The following is a 27,137-nucleotide window of genomic DNA, read 5'->3' as shown; positions in this document are numbered from 1 at the left end:
TACAATCAAACTTGTTGTTCTGTTGAAAGATTGAAATGACAGGAAGTCAAACCATGTAAAGGAATGCTTTGGTTTGACAAGATCCCGGGAAACATGAAGTACAGCATATCACACGCTGACGGGCTTTTCCTTCATGTCCGTCGTACATCATGCACGTGACAAAGACGCTTTGACATGTGGAAACGTTTTCCTTCCTCGCAATAAAACAAGCAAAGCCAACGGCAGCAGATGAAGCGCCGCCGCTCCCAAAGCCGTTCGAGATACGAGAAGAGGAGATGGAATTTGCCAGCGTCACATCAGGCTCGCATTAGATCATGTTTGGGGAAAATTGCATCCTTGAAACTTGGAATCTGACATCGGCAGACGTCTCCAGCCTCGAGTTGAAACGCTTCGTCATCATCATCATCCTCATCATCGTCACCATCACGGGTGGAGCAGCATTTGCGTTGGTTACGTGACAAGCAGCCATCAATTCCAAAAGGCACGAGTGTAAACCACGTCACATAAATTGACGGTAACAAATTGACGGTAACAAATTGACAAACACATGCAATTTCTGAATGCTAATGAAGGCTCTTCACACTCCATCATTTCCTACGGGAGAAAACAAACCAAAACCCAAAACCCAAAACCCTAAAGGGTTGAGTTTTCCTTGCCGCGTGTGTTGCTGGTGATGATTCACAAGTTGGCCTCCGCAGACGCACGCTTACGGATTTAGTGGCTCGGCCTTAATTGCTATTCACCGACAACTTCCGGGACCGTCCTCTCATTTGCCCTGCAACTCTTGACGGCTTTTGGCAGCAAATGGTCACTCCCACCACGCCACACTCCACCGCCTGCCTCACTAAACGGCCGCTTGGCCGGTCCTGTCCTGCCCTGTCCTGTGCCGTCCCATCATACGGTGAGTGCTGCTTGTTGGCTCTCGTCCTCGCCCAAAACATAGCAAATCGACACGTGTTCATCCGCTCACCATATAAAAAAAAAAAAACACGATGGTGTACTATGTTACCAGTAAAAAGAGATGTTTGCAAATGTCTTATTTTGATTAAACACAGAAAATAATCAGTCTTATTTCATGAAGGACTACAGAAATCAGTCAACAATTACTGTTGATGTGCTGAAATGAGAGGATTTGGAGTTGGATCATTAAAAAATAAAAAATAAAAAAGAACTCCTGAACACTCATCAAAGTGTAAAAAAAACAAAAAAACAACTACCTTTTCACCTCACTCTGCGGGAGCTGTGAGACATGACGTCACCTCAAGATGAAGCGTCAAAGGCTTCTTGAAAAGATCATGAAAAAAGCAATGTGACGCTCCTCGAACCCGCCGAGCCACCCACGTGTTGCAGTTGTGTCCAAGCTGCGCTGTGAGAGCTCCGCCGCTCCTCTCATGCAAAGTCTGTCAAACCGATTATGTGACGAGCTGAGCCAACGTCTTGGATTCAAACTTCACAATCCTCGCGAGGAACATTCCAGATGCTCCCTTTGCTAGCGCCGCCGTCCGCTTCAGGTATACGACACACCTCGGACCGGTCGCAGGCGAGGCGGCTTTCTGCGAGCGGGAACCGACGTCAGACATGTCAACCACTACATTGTGTACATCATTAAGTGACCGGAGGGAAGAATGGCAAACACTAGCAAAAGTCACAAAAGTCACAAATGTCACGGTTCGGATCGGATCACGCATTTCAGCCGCCGATCGGATCGTTTTTCGGATCAGGAAAAAAAAAAAAGACAACAGTAATGCTTTTCACCATTTAAGACACATTCCTTTCCTACACAAAAGCAGCGTTGGTCCAGGATTGTGAAAAAGAATCCAAGTAAGCCGGGTAGCAGCCGTCAAACTCATTTACAGCTAGCAGCCACAGGCACTCGCTGCTAATGCTAACGGCTAGCTGCTAGCCACTTACTGCCGTATCGTACAGCGATGGCGTCATTAATTAGCGGTTTCTTAGCGTCCTAAATTGGCGATTGAATATGAGTTTGGGATAGCGTTGTGTTGATGTTGGTCGCAATTTTACTGCCAATCACAACTACGAATGTCTAAAAGGGAAGCCAAGCTAGCCAAGCTAGCCAAGCTAGCCACGCCGGCTGCTCGCAAAGTCAAAGTCGACGAAGGCTATTTGCATTGCCCTCAATGTATTATTTAGCAAATTTTATTTTGAAGTTACTCTGAGCGTAAGCGTTGTGTTACGTTGAGTACGTTTCAGCTTCCTTGACATGTCTGAATGGTTTGCCGATGTTTTTTTCCCCCCACCAAACAATCCGCAGGTCGTAGGCGATCCGACCGCAGGTCAACGCTGATCCGTTACACCGCTAGAAAACACAGAATACAATTCTGCCTGATTTGATCAATTCCTCATTGATCAAATCCACTAAAATCATGTTCCGCCACCTGCACCACAACTTAGACCTGCTTGGAGCAGTCACCAGGTGTGCCAGGGGACATGTAGAAGAAAAAAAACACCCTTGGGCCACGGGAAAGGCAACGAGGTCTGCCAAATTCCCAAACATGCAAAACTAGAATTGCCCTAGCAAGAAAATCCAGATGCCTCCAAAAAGAGAGCCCCGAGTGACAAGTTCGACCAATCAATAAGTGACCTTACAGTAATTGACGGGCAACTTGTCCATAGTCGAGGGTCCGTGTTGATGTTGATGCGCAATGCCAATGGCTGCAAACGGTTTTGGCAATTCAGAAGTCAACCAGCTTTGCACACTGCCACACACGTTCCCCAAATTCCCAGCAAAAGTGGACGTTTCACGGAAACGGGTAAGTGGATCCGAAGCGTTTCTCCTGAGATGATGTCAGACGCCTCGGAAAATATGACGGGCCGCCCCGCCGGCCCCCCCAGCGAGAAGAAAGCAACGTGGAAAGCGGAGCTTCTTCTTCTTCTTGCGAGTGCCAAACCGAGGGCACATTTGCCTGGAGGCCGCGCCTCGGGGGAGGGGGCGGGGGCGGGTTCCAGCCGGCCTCAGCAGAAAAGACAGGCACACAATCAGGGAGGGGGGGACGGAAAAAGGAGAAGAGGCGCACGTGAGGCTCACGCCAAGACGACCCACTCGGCTTTTGGACCACCTTTAAAGCGTCAAATGCACGGCTATGTCATAAGTGGAGTCGAGCCACGAGTATTGCTGCTTTTCTGCATACAGTAAACAGAACTTCTGATCATTCGGGTCATTGCCGGCTGTAAACAATTTAGTGGCGTGTTTTGGCGCTACGTCGAATGCTGCTGACTTTTCTCGCTGCTGCTCACATTCACGTCTGTGTATTGAAGATCTCCACAGCATTATTAGCAGAGGCGTTCGTTCTAGCGATATTGACGGAAGGTCCATCGATCCCTCAGTGACGGACGGCCATTTTGTTGACGATTGATGGGTAACTTCATTGACAGAAGTGGCTTTTCCGTCCGTCAATCATCAACCCGTCAATAAATGACGCTGTCCGTCAATGACGGACGTCCCATTTTGGTGACGGACGCTCATTTTGCTGCACAATCGAGGAATGACGGATTGACGGTTCTGTTTGAAATATTGACAATGACAGATTTTGGTGTACGATTATTGTCGGAGAAGAAAAAAGCGGTTTTGCAGTTTTTATGGTTATTCTTGTAGACATAAAAAAAAAAAATCAACATTCTTTGAAAATGTTTATTTTTAACAACAATAAATAATTGAAAATACATTTGTAAAAAGTTGCTGCATTTTAAAATACAGAAGATTAGACAGATGGGTCGTAGTATAACAAGTGGACCTTTCAATTTCTTTCCATTTCAACCATACTTGCAGGTGAAATGTTTGTCCACAGCCTTTAAACTGCCGATTTGTGCAGTTTACCGCTAAACTTGTAAGCATTTTTGCAGCCATGATACGTATGCCGAGATACGTTTCTTGGGAGTCCCAAGATGGTGGCCCCGCAGCTTCAAAAATCTTGGCCAATGACCTCGCCAGCGGGCGGCTGTGGATGGGCGGCTCGTGGGAACTCCCTGCCCGGCGGCGTGCTGGTGGTTCCCGGCGGCGGCGGCGACGTGGGCGACGGTGGCGACGTGGGCGACGTGGGCAACGGCGGCGACAGCGGCTCGGGCTTCCGCCTCGCTGGCTGCCGTCGCCTCCTTTTGGCCTCACCTTTCCCCACCTCCACTCAACCTGGTCCAGGACCAAGCCGGCGCGGGGACGCCCACCACAGGTGCCAACGCGGCCGCCTCGGAACCCTACCCACAGCCGTCGGGTACACAACACTCACCAGGCGGCGTTCAAAGCTGAGTCTGTGTTGTTGTGCGCCGGCTAAATGGGCCGTGTGGAAACAGAAGAGCTACGAATGATGCGGAATACCTCATTTTGCGCCGCATGGAAGCGGAAATACCCGGTGTTGCTGAACGGCTGCGGTTATTTAATCTTGACGTTTTAAAAACCACGGTTAATCGTAAAACCGGTTCATTGCCGACTGTTGATATCGTCTTTGTCATGTCATGTTTCGATTCTATTCAATTTGTAATATCGTGTTTTTATACAGCGACTTGTCACGCCCACCAGTGCCGACCTCGCTAACGCTTGTCCTGTTCTGTGCTGTGCCATCATATGCGCTGCTTGTTGTGTCTTCCAATTGAGGTATTCCAAATAACGTTTACATGAACAGGAATTCCCGTTACGAAGGGTGTAACACATGGGTCTTATTTGGGTTTTTCAAAAAACTCATATTAAAGCATATCTAGTTTTTTTTGCACGTGTTTACGAGGCCTTTCAAAACCGGAATTTTGTAAAAACTCAGTTTTTTTTTAAAGTTTTTTTTATAAATTGTAGAAATCTTGTGTGCTGCTGCTGTTGTTAAAGCTTAATTTCCTCATGTTGGGATACTAAAGGCTAAAAGGCTCACTCACTTTCATTCTAACTCATTAGCTAATTTTCTGTGTTTATCTAAACAACCAAAACAAAACAAATCGTTTCTAAGTGTGTTTGAAGGATTTGCAGGAATGGCCCCCACGGGATCTTTTTGTTGACAATGTCAAGGCGGAAGGTGGAAGCAGGAGCGCCACCGCCAGCCCATTTGCTTTCGTGTGCGCTAACTAGCCTGGCAGGGCTTCAAAAGGGCAGCTCACATTCACAGATGCTGCGATGACAGAAAAGCTCTGGTGTCAGAGTGAGGACACCGCAGCTTGCAGCAGTGGGGGTGTTCTCAGAGATTTTTTTTTTTGCTTCCCCCTTCCCTCCTCGTTCCTGCTGCTGCTGAAACAAGGGGGGATGCTGTTCTCTGTGCTGACTTTCTTTGCATCCCTCAGTCGCGTGTAGCCGAAAGTGCGCTTTTGCTGCTGTGCTCGTCGTTGCCTTCAAGCGGGACAAAAAGCCTCTGACGGAGAAGGTAGGACAACTACAAGTGGGGGTTTTCAAGGACCTTTGGAAATGTGGTTTATACTGAATTTCATTTCAAGAGGACGCAGATGTAGACTGAAAACTAGTCGCCTTTATTTGATGCGTTTTACATGCAAACTAACTCGATCTAAAACAGTATAACCGAGCTTACAGTATGTAGTTCTGAGCTCATTTTGGAGACGTAACAAGGAAATAATTAGCAATGGCAGTAATTGGGTGCTGGTTTTGGTGGTCTTAAAGTGTTCCAAGTCAGAACGCATCAAAGCGGACAAGAGCGGCTACTGAAACTGGACACATGACTAGGGTGGTTGAAGTGTTGAACGATGTCACAGACCCAAACAGTTCAAGTCAACTTTTCATTTGATTTCTTCTCTTGGCTTGCTTTCTTATGTAAAAAAAAATCTCTACAGAATAGAACAATAGACAAGATGAAATCGCCATCAAATGAAGTCAGGAAACCGAGCTGGTCAGTTCTAATCGGTGTGAAAGTGTCTTTCTCAAACTATCGCTTGATTGGACTGACTGATTCTGGACCCGCATTCTTATTTTGGATCAAACTTTCCTTGAATTTCTAAGACCATTTCAAAGATGTTCAAATTTGTATGTGGTGGCGGATGGATTTTATTGATTGGTCAGCATAAAGAAGTCCAAGAAAATGCAAACTAAAAATGACAGACTGTTTTGATGACATTCTGGACTCTTGTACTTCTTTTAGTCCAAAATTTCCTTCGATTTTTCATTCAGAATTTTGCTGGTTGCATCTTCTCCTTTGTGACTGCATTTTATTGGACAACAATTATCCAACAATTTCCGAGATGTTCAAGTTCCAAGGATTGAGAGTATGTTGTGGTAGCAGGTTTTTTATTAATTTGACCTTTTTGGAGCCTCGTGAAAGCGAATACAGGCTGGACTGGAGGCTGTTTTTTTTTGTGTCCGTTTCTGGATTCTTGTTCTCCAGATTTCCCTCTGAACTTTCCACCAAAAGTTTAAGATATGAGGGACGCTGGCCCTGCAAGGAGCCTGCAGAACAGTCCTACAGAACACTATGTGCAGTCACAGCAGGATATCGGAGGGAACGGAGGGTCGGCCTTTTTCCTGCCGCAGTAGCGGCAGCACATATTTGTGGCCAGACCCGACACTCGGCAGACGGGCGGAGAATCCATCAAGATTAGCGCAGACGCGGCGAGCAGACAATATCAGCCTCTCAGTAGGCGGCGCCAGTGTTTCATAGACGGGAGTCGCATAAATCACCCCCGTGGCGAATAGGTAGGAGCATGGCAAAACATTTGTCTTGGCCGGGACCGCTCATTTCCAACTGAAGTCCTTGGACAAGCATGGAAACAATGACAACAAGGTTTGCTTGCTCGGATGCGGTCCTGACGGCAAAGCATCACTTTTGACTTTTCATGTATGACTTGGAAGTGCAATATTCAAACTAAACATCGCAGAGACCACTCGAGCTTCTAATCACTCGTCATAAACCAAATAGGAGTCCTCTGCCAAAGTTAACAAAAGCAGGGGGGGGGGGGGGGAGGATTGGTGCTTTATTTGTTTGTCCGACCGCATGCGGCAGATTCTGCATGACAACAACAAGGCAACAGAGGCGGGCGGATGGAGTCACATGACTCAGACTTGATAGCCGGTGGTGGCTTCGATTATCTCTAAAATGCTGATAGGCAAGACCCCACTTTATCTACCGTCTCTGTTCACCGCGCCTACCACCACCCTCATCACTCTGCATTCAAGCAGCTTTATTAAGGTCTCTGCTCCCAACGGCCACATTTGGGTCATCTTTTCAATGTTTTTCAAACTTTGACTTGAACTTCTGAAGAAGCTTGCGTCGTGTTTTATTTGTGGCATTGTTTGGAACGTTGAACACTAGATTTAAGGATAATGTAGCTTTTATCTAATTGAATTTGTGGAATTGGTACAATCAATGACTGACGACGTCAAGGATGATGATGTAAAGTATCTCTTTTGCCGTTTCAGTTTTCCAGCTTTTCCTTATGTTTGCTTTTTGCTTTGGGCCAAGAATTTTCATTTCATTGCATCCCTGGCGGCAGATTTAAGGATGACTTAGCTTGTAGCGTGTTTTATTTGTGCTGTTGTTAAATCATTTGTGTCCGATTGACCTTTGAGCTGCGGATTTGAATAACGAGTAGCTTGTTTTGTTGCGTATTTGAGTTGTTGTTAAGATGCGAAAACTAATTTATTCAGGCAGTATGTAACTTATACGGGGTTGTATTTGTGGGAGGAAAACATTTGAACAGCAGCTTTCAGAATGACGTAGTTTATATTGGGTTGTCATGGCAACAAGTGCATAAACTTCCTTTGAAGTGAACGACTGCATTTTTGAGTGCACGGTGAATACAAATTTCAGGGTAAATAAACACAGCAACCGCTTAGCCTTCACAAGCAAACAGACTCATTAGTCACGTTGTTTCCTTCCGGCTAAGCTAAGCGGTGGTCTGGCCGCACCATGAGGGTGGTCCTCCTGCTCTGTCTGCTGACGCTGGGCAGCAGCCACTACTACCAGCATGTCGACGTCATGGACATCATGAGAAACTACGACGTCATGATGGCCGATTCCGGGGACGACGACGATGCCGCCGCCGATAATATTAACAACTACGACGATCCCTACGACAGCTGTCCGATGGGCTGCCATTGCACGCCCAGAGTGGTGCAGTGCTCCGATCAAGGTAAGTTGACAGCAATTAAGGATGGGCACAAGCTACTGAAGCCTCAACCACTGAACTTGACCAAAACACACCCGACAGGTCTGATCAGCGTGCCGGCCAAGATTCCTAGTGACATCTTGATGGTTGACCTCCAAAACAACGACATCACCGAGATCAAGGAAAACGACTTCAAAGGCCTGGACAAGCTTTATGTGAGAGCGACACACAACGGCCAGGCTGGACGCTAATGAAAAAGATGTTCTTATTCAATGTATGCAAAGCTAAAGTCAGAAGTGGAAAATCCAGGTCCAGGAAGTAAAAACCCTGCCACAGTTAGGCTTTAGCCCCTCGTGCTAGCTAGCTAGCTAGCTCCCCGGGTGCTTGTTTGCCTGCTAGGGCGCTAGCTATCTAGCACGAGGGGCTAAAGGCAAACTGTGGCAGGGTTTTTTATTTTCCGGACCTGGATTTGCCATCTCTGCTACTTGTACTAGTACGCTCTTTGTTCTCATTAGTAACTACATGTTAGTAGTGAGGCAAAAGGCTACACAAGTTGAAAATGGCCAACTACTTGTTGTACTAATGACCTTATAACATCTACATAACATCTAACGCTTAAAGAATAGTACGATTAGTACACAGATTTGGCCTCACTACTAACGTGTAGTTGTCTACTAGCTAGAAATTCAAAGTTGTAGTGAAGACGCATAGCATGCTAGTACGCAATCCTAACGCTCAAACGCTTTTGTGGAAAACAGTTTGAGTATTGATTGGAAATAAAGCGACTCGTTAGACACAATTGTTCGATTACCTTTTCCATAGAAACACAGGGTGGAAATATCAGGAAAAAAACATCTGAAAAGTTGAGGCGGATCTGTCGGAAGAAAAGCTAAATGAGTCACATCTCGTGTGGGAAAACACCTGGTAATATTTCAGCCTTGAGTCACGCCGATGCTATCAGTGCACACGTGTTCTGTTTATGGAGTGACTCGAGTAATTAGTAGTTCCACTCATTATCCGGCTCAGAAAAACAAACCACAGGGTCGAGACACAAGTGCCGTTTCCCTTTTTTTGTCTGTTTTCATTGGAATTGGACGCAAAATCGGACCGGTTTCAAAATAGGAGTATGGATGGAAACACGTCTGACGGAATCATTTGGATGGCGAGTGTTGTGGTTTGCATAGTTCAACTCAATCAACTCATCCCAGTGGCAAGCAATCAAGGATGCAGTCTGCCTGTAATCAGATGGGCTAACATAAACATCAGCACTATCAAAAATATCCGAGTTGGAGAAAATTAGATGCGTGGCAACTCCAGAGGAAATGCTTTCAACACAAACGGATGCCAAAACTAGACAAGATGAACACCATAGCAAAACTTTGAATTGACTGCAAACAACGAGTCTACGCTCTTCTTCATCTCTTATTTACAGTAGACTCCTTTTACATAGTGCCCCCTAGTGTTCAGACTGAACCACCACAAAAGTGAAATGACTGAAATGAGAACATTTCACACTGGTCGCGGGAGGTCAGAGGTCAGAATAAACAAAAAGCCCAAAACGGGGCACAATGCTGCCTCGGGGCCAAGGAAGATGAAAAATAGTCCAGCGTGAGTTGTTTGTTCTTTTTGATTGGTGGATGGAATGCGTTTTGTCCAGGGCCTGTTCCTGATCAACAATCGCATCTCAAAGATCCACCCGCGGGCCTTCAGGAACATGAACCGCCTGCGTCTGCTCTACCTTTCCTACAACTTCCTGACGGAGATCCCGGCCAATCTGCCACCCAACGTCATCGAGCTGCGCTTCCACGAAAACAAAATCAACAAGATACAGAGGGACGCTTTCAAAGGCCTCAAGAAGCTCCACGTGCTCGGTACGGACACACGATGAAAACATGTCATTGTTCTGATTTCCACAAAGCAGGAAACCAGACCAAATTCATTGTGTCAATTCCCTTTCAAACAGTAAAGCAAGCAAGTACTTGTTGCAGCTCTGATGTACCGCAGAAGGCGGCAGAAAAATTCCCGGGTCATCCGAGTCCTCATATTGAGTGTCTGTGCCGTTCATACAAGAACTCTGGCATGGTCAATAGGAGAAAAAATGCCTCAGATCATAATTCAATGGAGAGCGTTTTTCCAAAGGTTTGTTTTCAGTTGAGATGATAAATTGAAAAGGGGAAAAAAGAAGCATAAGCATAAAATGACGAGCGGTATTTTAACAGACTTGTGTTAAAGCATCAAAAGCAGATGCGCTTTGTGTATCTTTTGGTGTAGTGCGCACAAACCTGGCAAGCCGCCCGTATGCGATCATGCCGAGTGCTGAGGCCGCAATAAAGAACGCATCATGGAAAGAGCTCCCAAGATTATTAGCATACGGATTATGTCTTTGATCAAATGGCAACAAGATTTGTTTTGGACACACCACCAACGTTAACCGCATGAAACGGAAGAATACAGCAAAGTTGCCTGATCTTCACAGGTTAGCTAACAGATAGCTGGTCAAACATGAATTGACCTTTTCCGAGTCGCTTAAAGACAATGCGGCAACTGGTTTGGGACCAACCGTTGCCACAAAAAAAAAGAGGATTCTTAATATGTTAGTACAGCGAACTAGCACAACTTTTGTACAACACAAATTGTGACTTCCAAGTGGTTGAAGTGAAAAAGAACTTGTTGCAGCATGGCCCTGGCTAATCTCTTATACTCTGCTGCCACCTGCTGGCCGTTTTTTTGTATCAACTACCATTGCTTTAGGTGACCTCTTCATGTCAGAGGCTGTATCAAAGCATTCTGTATGATCTAGCATAAAAAAATATATATATATAAACGTATAAATACGTTTTTTTGGGAGTGAAGGACAACACATTAAAAAGCGTAATTATATGTTTTGGGGTTTTAATGAGTTAAAATAACAACAACAAAAAACTATTGAATAAAATACCTGCTGTGCACAGCTGGCGATATATTGTACATTACGATAAAAAGAATAGAAAAAGTAAAGTTGTGATTGTACTTTATTAATATGACTCATTATTCACAGCCTGTCATTAAATCCCTCCCGCGATCTGTAATGCTGCTGTTGTGTTTTTAGTTTTACAGTAAATCAACATCGAAACTACTACTAAACTGTGCCAGGCTTGCTGCAAGCGAATTCATTATTATGTTTTTGCTTTGATTTGTAATGTTGTTTTTAAGATTGTGAGAAGCTAAATCCCAAATCACAATTAAGTTTCGATGAATTGCCCAGCCAGCCCGACACGATTTAGGATTTGCTCAACTCAAGTCATCACGTGACTCACATGATGTTGAGAGTGGACTCGACTCGACTGGCTTGATTTTCGCCACAGGAAATTGGGACTTGACTTGAAGGTTAAGACGTGTCAACATTTGGGGAGTGAAATGAGGACGTGCCAAAGGCACCTTGTGGTTGTTTTGACTCATTTGTGACTCCCGCCCTCAAACAGAACTGGGCGCCAACCCGCTGGCCAACAGCGGCATCGAGCTGGGAGCCTTCAACGGCCTGACCACGCTCTACGTGGGAATGTCCGAGAGCAAGTTGACGGCCGTGCCCAAAGGTGCCGCCCCAACCAACCGCCGCCGCCGCTGATGATCCAAACTAATAAACGCTTGACTTACATTCCTCTCGCTACGTTGTTTCTTTCCCCCGTCAGATCTGCCCTCCTCCGTCACAGAACTCAACCTGGAGTACAACAAGATCTTTAAGGTGGAAGTGGAAGACTTCATCAGATATAAAAATCTGCAGAGGTGAACAGTTTTTCTCCAAAATAATTTGTATAACACAACAAATACAATAGCTTGCTCTAAAACCAAATGCAAGACAAATACAAACCGCCACGGTTGACCTCTAACTTAAATAAATTCCCCCATAGGAAGTACAGTATGTCAATAGAGATAATCCAATCCAGACTGTTGGCCTCGTAAACCCTTTAATAACTCTACTGGCAAACATTTTTTCGAAAGAGTTTTCAGCTGTAAAATGAAAAAATGAAATAGAAAATAAACCACTCACTCTATTCAGCCATAATGACACAATTGTTGCGGATGTTCCCCCCCCCCCCTCTCAAACAAAATTAAATATACTGCCTGTAGTTTAAAGCCCATGAAAAAATTATTTCAATACAATTATTTGTATTTAATTAATTGATTTGTGATTTAATTTGTAGTATATTATGTCTTTCACATGCTAAATATTGAATTATACTTTTTCATTATTACGTCTAATTAAATATTGAAATTCAATAATCACTTATTTCATGACCTGCTCAAATTATTTATTTTTTAAATAGAAATTTAAATTTCAGATTTTTATATTTATTAATAGCGTATACATATATCAATTTAATAAAAAATGAAATAATAATGTATTTATTCATTTATGCATATTCTATTTAAAGGCCTTTTTATTAAATGATGCATTTTCTGGCCTTTTATTTTTTTATTTAAATTTACAATGTATTTAAATTTACAATTTTTTAAATGTATTTTTCTGACTGACTCATTTAATGTCTTTTATATACTACATATGAATTTTTATTATGTAATGAAATCTGTATTTCTCTATTTAAGGACTTATTTAATTTTCTGAAATTGTAGCTGAATACAGTTTGCTGAATGCAAGATGAAAAAAAAAAACTCTCCAAATGGGTCAGTTTGGCAAAGTTGACGTGACCTTGTGTTAGGTTGAGCCTGGGCTTCAACCAAATCCGCTTTGTGGAGAACGGCAGTCTGGCCAAGCTGCCCAACATCCGCGAGATCCACCTGGACAACAACAGTCTGAAAAAAATCCCGGCGGGACTCAGCTCCCTACGCTACCTCCAGGTGACCCGCCGCACACGCACGAATGCACGAATGTGGGAAGGGGCTGGGCTGGGGTGGCCCGGAGCGGGTAATGGAGTCCACCATTCCGAAATAGGTTAGGAAATAGCATCAGCCACATTCACGCAGAATTCTCAGTGCTAAAGAGGAATGATGCTGCAGCCGGCGTTTTTGGAGGTATTGCATCACTTTTGAGACATTGCCGCATCCCAAATGTGCCTTCACACAGCCGTTGCGGTTTGCCCCGTTCAGATAAGTCCATGCAAAGGACGACGGTGATTGCTTTCAACGCAAAGAGGCGTGGCCAGTAAAGGTGAAACAATTCATCGACAACTACCAAATTAATCAATAATTAAATGTTTAGAGCATTTTTTTTTCTTACCTCTTTGACTGCCAGACGTTTTCAGAAAAGGGATGCCGTGGGTGCCAGCCGATTTTAAGCATTTTGACTGATCTTTCAAGGTCCATAGAAAATTATGTGTTTGGACTATGGAAACACACATACTGCCAAAACAAGATTGGACACTCATCTTCCATCAGAAAAAAAAAAGTTTGTTTCTACCTTATTCCGTTTTTGAGTAATCAACAATAGAAAATGGTTAGTTTCACCTGTTTTGAAAAAAAAAACGTCTTTTAACGTCTTTGGCACTCCTCCATAGGATTTTACGAAACGTTATTTAACGTTTTTGGCAGTCAAAGAGTTAATAAAAATGGACCAAATCCTCTGGTTTCAACTTTTCAAGATTAAATATTCTCCAATTTCTGTCATTCTCATAGAACAATAATTATTTTTCATTTGCTAACGTCTGCTTTTACTGCTTTTAAACAGTAATTTTAATTTTTTTCAAGTAAAAAGTAAAAATGAATGCAAAAATTAAATCAAATTTGAAGAATATTTTGCATGAAAAAAAGCAATGCTAAATGAATGCATGCTAAAGCAAATCGACGAGAGCTTGTAAGAATATTTTCCACCCAAATTGGTGGAAGGCCAAACACAATTGAGCACTCTGAAGGCCTCCTGGCTTTTTTTTTTTGCGTTCTTTAGAAGCTCTTCCTGTCGACGACCAACTCCTGCGTCGTCTTAAAAGTCTCTTGCGTTGAGCCGTGACGCCCTTGAAAAAACAAGCAACTGTAAAAGTCTTCCTTGTAAGAACAAATATTATTGCGGCAGTTTGCGCCAAAAAGGATGTCGAACTTTCCAGTTTGTAAGCTGCAAAAAACTGCAGTCTGCATCTTTTCTTTTTTCCCCGCTCGGGGATGAATTTCCCACTCAGACACTTAAGTGATTGCAAACATTTTCCCCAAATCTCCGTCTGTCTGTCTGTCTGTCTGTCCAGGTGATTTTCCTCCACGCCAACAAAATCACCAGCGTGGGCGTCAACGACTTCTGCCCCATCCGATTCGGCGAGAAAAAGAACTTGTACAGCGGCATCAGCCTGTTTGCTAACCCCGTCAAGTACTGGGACATCCACCCCGCCACCTTTCGATGCGTGGGCGGACGACGGGGCGTTCAGCTCGGAAACTTCCGCAAGTGATGGACAGCGAGTGTCCGTCAAACAGGGGAGAGCCCGGAAATAATCCCGACTTGATCCAAAGTCTCACAGTCACAAACGGATGTGAAAATTTCACATCACAATTTAAAGTGAGCAAAATTATCCCGATAACACTGGTCAACTATTTTTATTTTTATTTTTTATTTTGGGGTAATTTGGGGCCGCTGAGTCTGGAAATGACATCTGTTTCTTTGAATTAGCTCTAGTTTTGGAGATATTGCTATTTTTGACAATGAATTGATTGATCATTAACTCATTTGCTCCCAACAACGTATAAATACGTTCTATTTTAAATATTACCAGTGTCTCAAAAACGTATTTATACATTTGTTTGTTTTTATTCTAGAGCATACAGAAGGCTTTGGTGCAGCCTCTGAACTGAAGAGAATTCTTGAAGCAATGGTAGTTTTATTACAAAAACGGCCAGCAGATGGCAGCAGAGTATACGACATCAACCAGGGCCATGTTGCACAAAAATATGTTTTCCCCACAGTTTTAAACAGATTCTAATGTTTATTGCTGCAAAACGGAGACAGATAGAAACATACCTTTTTTTTTTCCTGATGAAAAAAGAAACTAATCTTTCTCTTGGTAGATTCCATGTTTTTATAGCAATAGAACAGAATATTCTGCGGGCCTTGCGAAATCAGTCCAAATTCAGTAAAACAGCTGGGAGCAAAGGAGGTTGCTTCAGTGAAAATGTCTGGGATTGAATGAGTTAATGTAATTTGACACTTTATGAAATGTATTTTGATTGTTAGTAAAAGTAGGGCTTGTGCTTGACTAATATTGACTTGTTATTTTCCGAATTTTTGCTTCATTTTGACATGAAACATGATATGCATATAAAAGGGACTATTTTTTTTTTTTAGCACTTTCTAAAAAACAAAATATGTAATATCTTCAAAACTAGAACCAATTTGAAAAAAAAAAACATTGTCATTTTCGAATTCAGCGACATCAAAATACCTGAAAAGTCTTGAAACTTTCTTGGCACCAAAATGTGTGTTGACCAGTGTAATCAGTCATTTACACTTTTGCTAAACAAAAAAAAATATATAATAATAAAAATTCACACGTACAAGCACCAAAAGCATTCCAAAGGTGACGTTACAGAGAGTTTGTGCATGTACACATGCACGTCGGGTGCATTAGGAAAAAAATTATAAATCTGTAAGTAAGCCATTTATTTGAAGGATAATGTTGTAAGGCGACTTTGACATTAAAATGATTTGGGATCAAAGGTTGTGCTACATTTCTGGTTTAAACTATTAATATAGGCAAAAAGCTTTTTTGTGGGGGATTCGGTTAATTACTTGCATTTTTTTCCTATTTGCTTCTTTGTAGTCGTACATTTTTTTGGTGGTGACCAGTTTTGACGCGTTTTCCGCTGGTCACGGCGACTTTTTTCCTGCATTCTCAGCAAACCAAACAGCCGTTGTTTATCTTCAATTAATTCCTCATCTGCACTCTTGGAGAAGGCTAAATTGGCGAACACTTATGACCCCGTCTTTCCATTAGGTGAAGAAATGTCACTTTTGTAGCACCAAAACGGTCTTCTTCTTTGGTGCACGTCTTCTTTGAAGGGAGAAGCCAAAAGACAACTTGCGACTCTCGCGAGTCACATTTCCATCCAATTGATTGGAATTTTTAAGGCGAATTTACTGAAAATGCGCCTCTTTTGAATTTCTAGCGTTTCCATTCAGTATTATTTTCGCATTTCTTGAAAATTCGAATTAAAATGGATGGATGGAAACCCAACTACAGATGCCAAATATGGTCAAGACGAGAATTTTTTTTTTAAATGAAAGAAGAACGCTCGTCGGAAATGTGATCAGTTTATATCAAATTGGAGAATATGAAAGACAATTACTTGGACAGATATGCTCGTGATGGTAAAAATCTCATGGTTTATTAGTTCAGGGGGTCCTCAGTTTACTACATGCTGTTTACGACCTGCCGTATGGTCGTAAACCGGGGACCCCTCGAATAGGGTCACTTTGTGGCGTTTACAACATTGGCTTAACGACTCAACTACAAACTGGACTGCTTTATTCTAACTGTAACTTTGTATGATTAAAAATACGCTCTGTAACCTTCGTCCTAACGGCCGACAGAATCTCCATTCTTACGAGTACCTTCTGTTTGTCTTTAATGTCATTGGGGGCCAGCATTGTGAAGACGAAATCTTGTGTTTGGAACAAGCGTTCTTTCCAGCAAATGTCTCTTCTTACTGGCCAGATTCAGTGCAACGAAATGGAACTCCAAAGCACAAGCTTGTCTCAGTCTCTTTTTTTTTTTTTGCCCTGAAATGTTTTATACGCATGTGGAGGACTTTAACAGATGTTGTCCTTGTCATAAAAGCAAAAAAAAAAAACAAAAAGTGTCCTCAGCAGGGCTGTGGAAGAACAAATTGTCAAAAATGTCTCCAGGTTGAACTCCAATCCGACTCGCGTCACGGATTTTGCATTCAAGCGATAATTGCGCGAGATTTTCAGGCATGTATTGCAGTATGTCATCTCCTCTAATGGTGCTATATTTATTGCGTATGTTTTCAAATAAAACTGGAACACCTGCCCACTATTCTTTTCTGTTGTCAGTGGAGTTTTTAGCATAGGGGTGTCAAACATACGGCACTTGCACCCGAACCGCCGAGATAGCGAGCCTGTGAACTGCAGTTTTTTCACACACAAAAAGTAACTGTTGTAGACTTTGATTTGCTCTGTTGGAACCATTATATGATTTTTTTTTCATGTCTGTCACAAAAAACAGGAGGAATCCTACTTGTGGGGGTGGGTTCTTAAAAAAATTAAAAAAATAATAAATGGGAATAGATAAATGGATGCATTGACAGGCTACTGTACATAAACGGATCCCTTTTCCCTCAATCAGAAAAACATAGCTAAGAAGCACATTTGTATTGCGGTTGAAGCCGAAAATGTTTGAAAAGCCCCCGTAGAGATTAGGGGTGCCGCTATGAACCGCTTTTACGATTAAGCGTGGCTTTTAAACCGCAGCCGTTCAACAACGCCGGTTATTTCCGCTCACAAACGTCCATCAGTTGAAACGCACATCATTCGTAGCTCTTCTGTTGCCACACGGCCCATTTAGCGGGCGCACAACGACACGGGGCTCAGCCTTACTGGATGGGCCTTACGCGGAGACGCTTAGTGGGGACGCCATCTTGGGACTCCCAAGAAACGCATCTCGGCGTACGCATTTGGCTGCAAAATGCTGACATGTGTAGCGGGAAACTGCACAAATCGCCAGTTTCAATAAAGGCTGTGGATGAACATTTCACCTGCAAGTGTGATTGAAATGGAAAGAAATTGAAAGGTGAAAGGAAAAGAGGATTTTTTTTTAAGATGAAAGATAAAGAGAATACATACCGCACGGTTGTTTTACATAATGTCCAGGCCCATATTTTAATATTCTGTTATTTTCACTTTGTTAAAATAAAGTCAAAGACAATTTGAGCTTTTCAAGTACTGAAACTATAATATTGAATTTTTGACTCATTTGTGTGCTCTACTTGTTTTTAAAAGGCAGCAACTTTTTCTCCAGTTATTTATGAACCACCTCCCTCAAAATGACACCTCAAGTTAGGCGTGATGATGTGTCGTTCACAGTCAATATTGTTGGTACATGGATATTAAAAAGTGAACTTCTGGACTTAGGGTTAGAACTTTGCTGCTAACCAAAACAGCAGCACAAACAGTCCTCTGGATGAATGAAGGAGTGGGATTTTAGCGTTTCTTTCTTTAAACTCTACTTTGCATAATCTTAACCCCTCTTGCCATTACTTGCCTGATCAAGGCAGCAAACTGGTGCTGAATGTCATTAGAATTGGAAGTAATGCTGAATCCTGAAGTAATAGCCCCCTCTGCTGGTCGGAGGCAACTAGTGAAGACTGTACTGACATCATTTTCGTTTTGCCGACGTTTAGCTCGATGCACGTTGCCGTCATTGCCTTTGAAATATCATCCATCCATCCATTACAAGTAGAGCTAAATGTCAGCTAGTAAATCAGAGCTTAGGATGACCTAAGGCCGGCTAATGTCCTTCTACATCTGATTATCTATTAGATGACATGGCTCAATTGAAAAAAAGAAAAGAAAAAAAAAGAGAAACAAAAAAGCTGGAAATGAAGACTTTCCTTGTTCCTCAATCAACCAGCAGATGTCAGTGCACACTAAAACTTCTGGCCTGCGGGGTTCATAAGTATTGTACACTTGGCTGTTAAGATTATTAAGACTTTTCATAATCAACATATTATTTGATCTTTTTCATTATGTAGGACGAGAGAAGAACTGCTGATTGTTGACTACGTAAGTCTTTGGGATAGCAACAGACAAGATCATTCTTTGCTCATCACATTACCAACGATTATACATACAGGGAGCAGTTTTCATTCAGGTTTTTGCTAGTAAATGAAATTAAGCAGTACAAGAAATTCTCCAGTTGTAGGATGCTGATATTTTGCAGTGTGAAAGGGAAAACATTGGAAATGAAATTAAGCAGTACAAGAAATTCTCCAGTTGTAGGATGCTGATATTTTGCAGTGTGAAAGGGAAAACATTGGCAAAGATTCAACTTTCATATCAAACAGCACTTATGAGGCTTTCATCAGACCTGAGCGTGTACCGTTTACTGTACGAGTAAATCACCAGCAACATAACAGCCACACAATAACGATTGGTAGCTGCAGTGTTCAGACCCGACGTTTCAGGTTGTTGCCGTTCCACTTTAGGCATCAATAGCGTGCGTTTCGAACCGTTACAGATAAATCAAGGCGAAGATGTTTCTGAGGATTTTAAACACTTTTGCGTTCAATTCCCGGTGAATCTCCTCCATTACAGACACAAAAGTGATGTAACGTTCAAATGCGACTTTTCAGGTTGTTGCAGTTCCACTCACGTCCAGCAGGCATGTTTCAAACGGATCACGCGCCGAAACTAATCAAGGCGAGGATTTTGTTTCTGACGGTTTTGGAAGCCAATCTTAAACTCCATATTTGCCACTGTCATGTTCCAAGCCGACTTTTCTGTTGATGGCTGTCAAACCAAATCAAGGGGTGGGTGAATGCTAATGGGATGCTAATGCTAACCACCAAATAATGTCCCCAAAAGTGAGCAAAAACTGCTACAAAGTTGGTACATCCAACAGAAACTCGTACCACAAATTCATCCGAGGGCCAAACACGCACGACCTGTCGGGAGCAGCCAATCATTCCTGACCGGAAATTGCCCCGGACTTGAAATTGCCCCCCGATTCGGAAGCGAGCTGACCTGGAATCGCTCGGGGTAGAAAGGCGCCTGATTTTTCTGGTTGTGAGCCATTTCACAGCCATAAGTGAGATGAAGGCTTGCGAAGTGTGGGCTTTTGGGGAGGTAACAGGCGAGCTGCAGGAAACATATGGAAGAGATCGACCACTTGGCCAGACCTGCCTCCTGCCACGTCTCTCACACACACACACACACGCAAATGAATACACGTGCATGAGCATACACACAAACACGCATGCATGTTAAAGAGAAGGACATGTTCGCAACTAAACGCCTTGAGAGAGGTAAACAAAGTCCTAAGAGCTCAACAAGAAAGATGAGTCGCAATCAAACAAACGACTGATGTGGTTTTCGGACCTTAGCTGACATTGGTCTGAAGGGGGAGGGGGGGGCTCAAAATGGGCGTTTTGTCATCTCCGTCGATTACTGTACATAGGTTTCTCTGCTTTTCAAATGAGTTTTACTGCTTCAGTTTGTAATGATCAGTATTTCGTATCTCTGAGACGAGCGGTCGTCACCAAGCTAATAATGTGCAACAGCAAACAAACAAAGAAAAAGATGCAAACCGTAGAAGACGACATCAGATTCAGTTGTCACAAAATGACAACAAAGCGTTTGAAATTGCGCAACCACATACGTAAAAGCTGGGCGGGCCACCAGGCATATAAAGCACTGGGGGAAACACTGAAAGGACCCAAACACATTTTCTCACAAGCGTTTGAGATTGATGTTTTTGTTTTGTTTTTCCACTTAAGATAAGGCTTATCGCAGCTGTTTATTTTTATTTCATTTCTCAAAGATTTGTTTCTGATTGAGTTGGACCGCTAAACAGCCACATGAATTTTCAAAAACAAAAGGCTAACATTTGAGCCGGAGTCTGTAGACTTCCTGACACTAGCTTACAATCTGGAAAATAGCGGGTCAACAAAAGCGACACGAAGGAAAGAAGTCTTTCCCAGGCAGCGTGAAAGAGTCTAAGGAATCATGAAGTAGCCATGAAGGCATCGTCTGTCAGAGCATAATACTCGCTTGATTAAGAGCAGACTTAGTTGGAATTCCTTAAGCTCGCTGGAAAGCCTGCACTCAAATAATCCCTTTCCCAAAAAAAGAGAAAAAATTCCATCACAGATTTGTGGCTCCTCTGAAAAGATCCATGAAAAAAATGGACTACCAGTACGGCGCTCCTTAGAAGCTCTTTAAAAGCCATCCGGGATTGTGACTTTTTGGGATACTTGGGGGGGGTTAACAAACAAAAATCTGACTTAGTGGAGGAATAAAGGCGTCCTGTGTTATTTTAACCTGCGATGACCTTTGATGACAGCAGAAGTCTGGAAGAAGCTTTTGGGGAGTCCGCATTGCCAGCGTGTTTGAAGCGAGGCGTAATGCCGGAGTCATTAGAGGGCCGAGGGCTACCTTTACTTTTGCCCAAAAATGTCATCCCCATCCATCACTTCACAAGCCGCCGAAAAGTAGAAACGCAAGATCATGGACAACACCAACGCGTCCAACTGGACCGCTCAAAGGCGAGGCTGACCGACTTCCAGATAACGCGTCGAATGAAACTCATCATAACGGACTAAGTGATCTCATTTAAACCAGACGTTTCATAATCAGACAAGAGTGACCCAATTGAGTTTTTGGAACACCAGCGAGGTGATTTTTTGTTGTTGCTTTGACTTGCAAGCAAACATTTCTGAGACAAGCGCTAGTTGGCAGAAAACTCAACTTAAGACAGGAGTGAGCAATTCTTCAAAAAAAGAACCATCATATATTGTTGATCCGAGGAACAACTCATATTGCTGCGGCTTACTGAGGAGGGACTCAACTCCACTCTAAGACCAACTACTCCTTCATGTATATTCACATTTGACCATCTAGGGCTGAGTGTCGATTCTAATTTCTTCCATCGACTCAATTTCGATTCACAGTTCAGTTCAATTCGATTGGGATTTTTCCCATTCGATTCAGTTCACTTCAATCCAATATTGATTAATTACGCCACATCAATTCTTCTTAAATGTCAAGGACATGATAAAAACTCCACAAATATTAAATTCCAAAGTCAATTTTGCGGAGGCAGTAACTGGTCAAATGATTTAGTTTATTCATGAAAGTAACACGTTATAATCGGTTAAGTGTTGCACAAACATTGACATCAGCAAGGATGAGATGAAAATATTTTCATCTACTTCAATAATTGTAAATATAAATTTAAAAGATTCTAAAATGTCCTTAACGTAAGAAAATACTTTACGAAAACAGTAAAATACAGACAAAACATGTGGTAATTAAAATTCCATTTTCTTAAAAATATTATGGGGGAAAAAAGAAATATATAATAAAATAATAATGTCCCAGGTAGCCAAACTGCGACATTAAATTGCGCTGAAATCAGTAAATTGTCAATTTGGTGCTTGTTTATAGTTGTACTCATCCTTTTTTGAGCACCCGAGTAGACAATTAATAAGTTGTTTTCTTTTTGCCTTTTGCGAATCATACCAGGAAGTACATTAGGTTGTAAAATGGTTGGCAATTTACAAATGCTTCCCCGCTGTCAGCTACATTGAGAGCAGATGTGGCGATGGCGAGGGCAACCATTCCGACCTGACCCACAGTGTGCGCTCGCTGACGCTCCTCACTTCTTTTAGCGTAGCTACAGACCTAGCTGTGTTGTTTGTCAACCGCGGCGCTATCGATGTAAACGGCTAGCATGTAGCTACGCTATATGTCGGATAGCGCGGCCGGCAGTTTGACAATTACTAATGCGTTTAATTGGACAGTATATATAAGCACTGGACAACGAACTGCACACATGAATACATACATACTATATTACACTATGCATGCTATATATGCAAATGTAAAGAAAAAGCAGCGTATAATGCAACGAAACGAAACTGTACATCAGTGAGGAGGACTTACTGTAAGTGACGTAATCCACCCTTAATGCTACCACTCACGTCACCATTTTACAAAATAATATACAAAAACGAAGTGTAACAATATTTGTCCTGTATTTGGGATGAACGGCATTGTTACTACTAAAGCAAGAAACAGTTACGTTTTTTTATCCAATTATGTGACCAAAATCTTTTTTTAAATATAAATCAAATACAGCCTCTGTGATGAAGATGTCCATCCGTACGTCTGCGTTAAACGTATTTTGTCGTTGAAACGAGATGTCAAATATCACAAAGAGCTGCACGTGAAATCCTCTCATCGGCTTATTTCAATTCAAGCAAATGTGGTTTCGAGACGCACGCGTGCGGCGAATTTGATAGCGTATAAATATGTTGTTATGTCTTCTTCTGGTTGTGTTAAATCAGGCGTGTCCTGTGCGGTGAGGCAGGCCTCGTTCACTCTCCAGACAGTTGCTCGCTTTTGCTGTTTGTGGTTAGCGTCAATGTGTTCCTCACGTGTGGACTTCTTGGAAGTTGCCATGTTAATGCCATTAAGTTTGTTTGAAGAAGACACCGCGCTCGCAAATATTTCTCCCAGCACTAATTGTGATGAGGAGAACATGGCCGTCGTCGCCGTCTGGAAGAAACCATCTTTTTTTTTTTTTTTTGCACTCATTGAACGGCGTCTGCGATTCTGTCTGTCTTATTCAATGATTTCAAAACTTGGATTTCAAAAGTCAACGACTCAAAACTACCATCACACCCCCGTGCTCATTCTTCCCCTGCATGTTTTTTTTTTTAAACACTCTAGTCTTGTAAATCTTGTAAATATCAGGTGCAATTCAAGCCTCTCGCATTTTCACTCTGTTTATTTTGATGTTCTATTTTTATTCTCACAAGCCTTGGGACTTACCGAGACCTCAGATATCCTATTTCATGCCGTGGGAATGTGTGTGGGTACCGCTAAAAATTCCTTGTAAACTCAACAACCAGAAAATAAATGAAGTAAAATAAGAATATACTAAAAGAATAGCAAATAGACAATGTGCAATTTCTGCAGAAAATGCGGGGGATGCTGAAAAGCTGAATGCTAAGATTTGAATGCATGTGCTTATGAAGTAAATTGAAAGATAAATGATGTGAAAATGATTCAAATGACAATTTTTACTTGTAGTTAAATGACAAATGGATAAAAAGAAAACTTGAACTACAATCTGTCTAAAGTGGGATTTAATCATTTCAGAGAAATTATAATCCATTTCCTGATCTAATAGTCAGTTGGTATCGAACCATCAAATGTATTAAAAAGCGGTCCAACCCTGGTTTCTCCACCACGGATATATTTGCAATGCACAGTCGGAGGTGGGATTCAAACTATCAGACAGCTGGCAATCATGATCAGTTGCATGTTTGGAAGTGGGCGTGGAAAGTGGCACCGAAAAAGTTCCATATCAGTGCCATTGAAAAGGAATGCGGAACAGTTGATATGTAACGTTAACTGTAAGCAATGTGCAATCAGACAATAAAAACCCCGGAAGGCGTGAATTTTGGGAGGCTGCATCAAAGCTTTCTGCATTCTCTAGCATAAAAAAAAAAAAACATGAACGTATAAATACGTCTTTGGGACACTTAAAAACATTTGGAATAGAACGTAGTTATACGTTTTTGGGAGCAAGTGAGTTAAGTGCTGAGTGAGTACTTTTGTCACTTCTGGTCTTTCACGCCAAATTGTTTCGTCTGTAAATGCAAAACCTCAAACTTTTATGGAGCAGCTGAACTACTTAATGCGATCCGTGTTGTTGATGTAGTATTAACACGGCCTGATTTGATTATTTGCCGCACATTTTTCTCCCTGAAATTTATAGATATATTTGTAATATTACATTTCTGCATAATGGGCAGTAATTAAAGCTATCAAGCGAAGAGCGAAATGTTCCAGTTGGCGTGGCTTGTGCTGCCATCTGGTTTGGATTGCGCTTGTTTGACGTTTTGGATGCCCCGAGTTACAACTGCATTGGAGGCCATCTTAAGCCAAGCCGCTCCTTCGCAAGCCGTTTTTCCACTCAGCGATGGCTCAGCTCGTCGTCGTCGCCCCCTCGTTCCACATGTACAAAGACACGGGAGATTTATTAGCCATGTATAGTGAAGTTTTGTCGTTACGGTTCGCCATTTTGTGGTGAATCATCCCACGTTGCTCCACCCACAAACTGTGACAAATTTCGCATCCAAATGTCGTCCATTGCATTCCATTCCAAGTACACCTGCTTTCAATTTGGTGCTATATGAGAACTAAAGGTACGGTCACGGTATATTTCAATTGTGTGTATCTTTATTAGCTGCTGTTGAGTTTTTTTGTTTTCATTTACACCGGATGCCCTTCTTGGCGGAAGCCACCCGCCCGTTTACATGTCGCGGTCGTGAATTGCCGTGTAGTGTAAAGGATGTTGACTGGGGATCCACCCGGATGTAACCGTGCACGACTTTGATTTTCACCCCAAACACATTCCACTGCTCAACGACTCAAAATAATTGATAGGATAATGGATTGGAAAAACATTTAATAATGGAGTTGTAATCGTTAGGGGCAGTTCAATGAAGTGCTGCGGGAGCGGACAACGCACTCTGCTGGCACTTTTATCGTCATTACAAGTCTGCATAATGTAATGATTTCACCAAACGTAACGCCACCTCCAAGTTGAATTAATGATCTCTTTTCATACCTATTCCACAAATGCAATAATAACCGGAGTAGCGTGCGTTGACTAGCACAAAACATGTGTTTTGCTTTAGAAAAAAAAAAGGATTCAGGTAGGACTGTCCAATTAATTAATCAGATGTGAATCGCGATCACGAATTTGGCTGCCATGATTAAAGTGATCGACGCCCAGGTGATATCCTCAAATTATTCTTCCTTGTTATTCTTTATTTTTTGCGCCCCTCTTGTCATTGCGCTCGCTAGTTGATTTCGCGCAGTCCTCACTTGGCCACATCTGCTCGGAATCGAGCTGACAGCAGGAAGCATGCGTGGACGGCAGTCTTTCGAAACACAATCGGCAAATGCTTCATCCAATCATTCACGACAGGCAACTCAAAAACAACAAGGTTAAACCAATACATGACATCCGCAACGCATGAATTTGATCCCACAAAAGCGTCACGACGACATGTGGGGGCAACGCAGCAATCTTTCGACACCTTCATGCGTTGTTTTGCTGGCCGTGCATGCAAAGCAGCTGTTTCAGCAATCTGGTGCTTTTTCCCTGAATTCCTCCGGGACTGAATTCCAAGACGGAATGCCACTATTTGAAGAGAGTCCCGGCAGAAGGAAAAGCCATCATCGGCGCGTATAGGAAGACCAAATTGTTCTTTCCCACGTGGGTTCGCTTCCAAAATATTTACAGTAATACAGAACAGAGTCGCTTGATTTACTCAGTCGACAAGCAGCAAAACTTTTCCCTTTGATGATTTATTTCCATGTCATGTCATGAAAAAGACGGATGGAGAGCAACCGTGTTCACGTCCCTCCCATATTAGGACAGTTAGCAGCTGATAGCACGATGCTAACTTACATTTGGAACCGAGCGCTGACTGAAGCCTTTGAGTAATGTCATGTTCACTCCACTGATTTACCGTAGCCACAATTATGGCAAATTCTTCAAGCATTCTTCTTCTTCTTCTTTGGAGACACCTGAAGGCTAAATAAACCATCTCATGGAAATTTGCTGCCTTCACTAATGCTCTTATTTCCCCCACACATTGTCAATGTTTGAGGTACTGAAATGGTAATGGACATCTGAAATTACGGGCAGAGATGGCAAATCAAGGTTCAGAAAGTAAAAACCCTGTCACAGTTTGACTTTAGCCGCAGGTGCTAGCGAGCTAGCTCCCTCGCTAGCACCCATGGTGAAAACCAGACTGTGAACCTGAATTTGCCACCTCGGACAGGTATTAGTAAACTAAGCAATTTTAAAAAGTCATTTTAAGAGTGGTAAATTCATTACAATGAAAAATAACTGAATAAATTAAATAGTTAATTTGTATAGTTTACACAACGGCCCATTGGTCCATTCTAAAAATCAAATAAGGCACTCGAGCACAACAACTTTGCCCACCCCTGATTCACATACACAATGCCACAAGTAAGTAATATAAAAAGGAGAGTAAATCTGGCAACAAAGTATGGGAAAACTTTCCGCTGCAAGAAAATTGGAGTTCTTAACGCGATGAGTGTGCGCCGAGTGTATTTCGCAGCTGTTGACTTGCGGCCGCGTTTGGACTGGATTCAGATTTTGGCAACGCAAAAAGACTTGTCGGGCTTCCCCGCATATTTTTTTGTGTGCGTCCAATCGATGCTTCTTCTTCTTCTTCTTCTTGACAAGTTGCAGCGAGAGGGAAAAAATGAGCGAGGACGAGCGCGGCAGCAAAGATGAGTTCAACAGCAAAAAGCTTCAATAGAAAGCATGTGACACCGAAGAAGAGGATTTAAACATCCACGCAACACGAGCCTTCCCTGTTACAGGTGT

At 42.5% G+C, this 27,137-nt stretch overlaps 2 protein-coding genes across 5 annotated transcripts in view; one reads left to right on the top strand and one right to left on the bottom strand.

The window, feature by feature from the left end:
• cenpp (centromere protein P) overlaps window positions 1-27,137 on the bottom strand; it is a 63,603-nt gene that overhangs the window by 18,460 nt on the left and 18,006 nt on the right. The window lies entirely within an intron of this gene.
• Window positions 5,206-15,672, top strand: aspn (asporin (LRR class 1)). 2 transcript variants are annotated; one of them, XM_077573286.1, is made up of 8 exons: window positions 5,206-5,354; window positions 7,822-8,067; window positions 8,146-8,258; window positions 9,701-9,914; window positions 11,505-11,615; window positions 11,712-11,805; window positions 12,741-12,879; window positions 14,214-15,672. In XM_077573286.1, the coding sequence occupies exons 2-8, from the start codon at window positions 7,845-7,847 to the stop codon at window positions 14,409-14,411; spliced, it is 1,092 nt and encodes a 363-aa protein (XP_077429412.1). In that variant the 5' UTR covers window positions 5,206-5,354; window positions 7,822-7,844; the 3' UTR covers window positions 14,412-15,672. The 2 variants fall into 2 exon arrangements, with proteins under 2 accessions (XP_077429412.1, XP_077429413.1); XM_077573287.1 differs by lacking the exon at window positions 5,206-5,354 and having other exon boundaries at window positions 7,733-8,067.

Source organism: Vanacampus margaritifer, chromosome 8, assembly GCF_051991255.1.
Source record: "Vanacampus margaritifer isolate UIUO_Vmar chromosome 8, RoL_Vmar_1.0, whole genome shotgun sequence".
In the NCBI taxonomy this organism is placed as follows: domain Eukaryota; kingdom Metazoa; phylum Chordata; class Actinopteri; order Syngnathiformes; family Syngnathidae; genus Vanacampus; species Vanacampus margaritifer.
Note: the sequence above shows the minus strand (reverse complement) of the source record. Positions and strands in the feature narration are given on the sequence as shown.

Coding starts and splice junctions, on each gene's coding strand:
- aspn (XM_077573286.1), top strand. CDS start 7,845: ATGAGGGTGGTCCTCCTGCTCTGTCTGCTGACGCTGGGCAGCAGCCAC. Junction 11,806..12,740: donor AGATATAAAAATCTGCAGAG/GTGAACAGTTTT, acceptor ACCTTGTGTTAG/GTTGAGCCTGGGCTTCAACC. Junction 12,880..14,213: donor GCTCCCTACGCTACCTCCAG/GTGACCCGCCGC, acceptor CTGTCTGTCCAG/GTGATTTTCCTCCACGCCAA.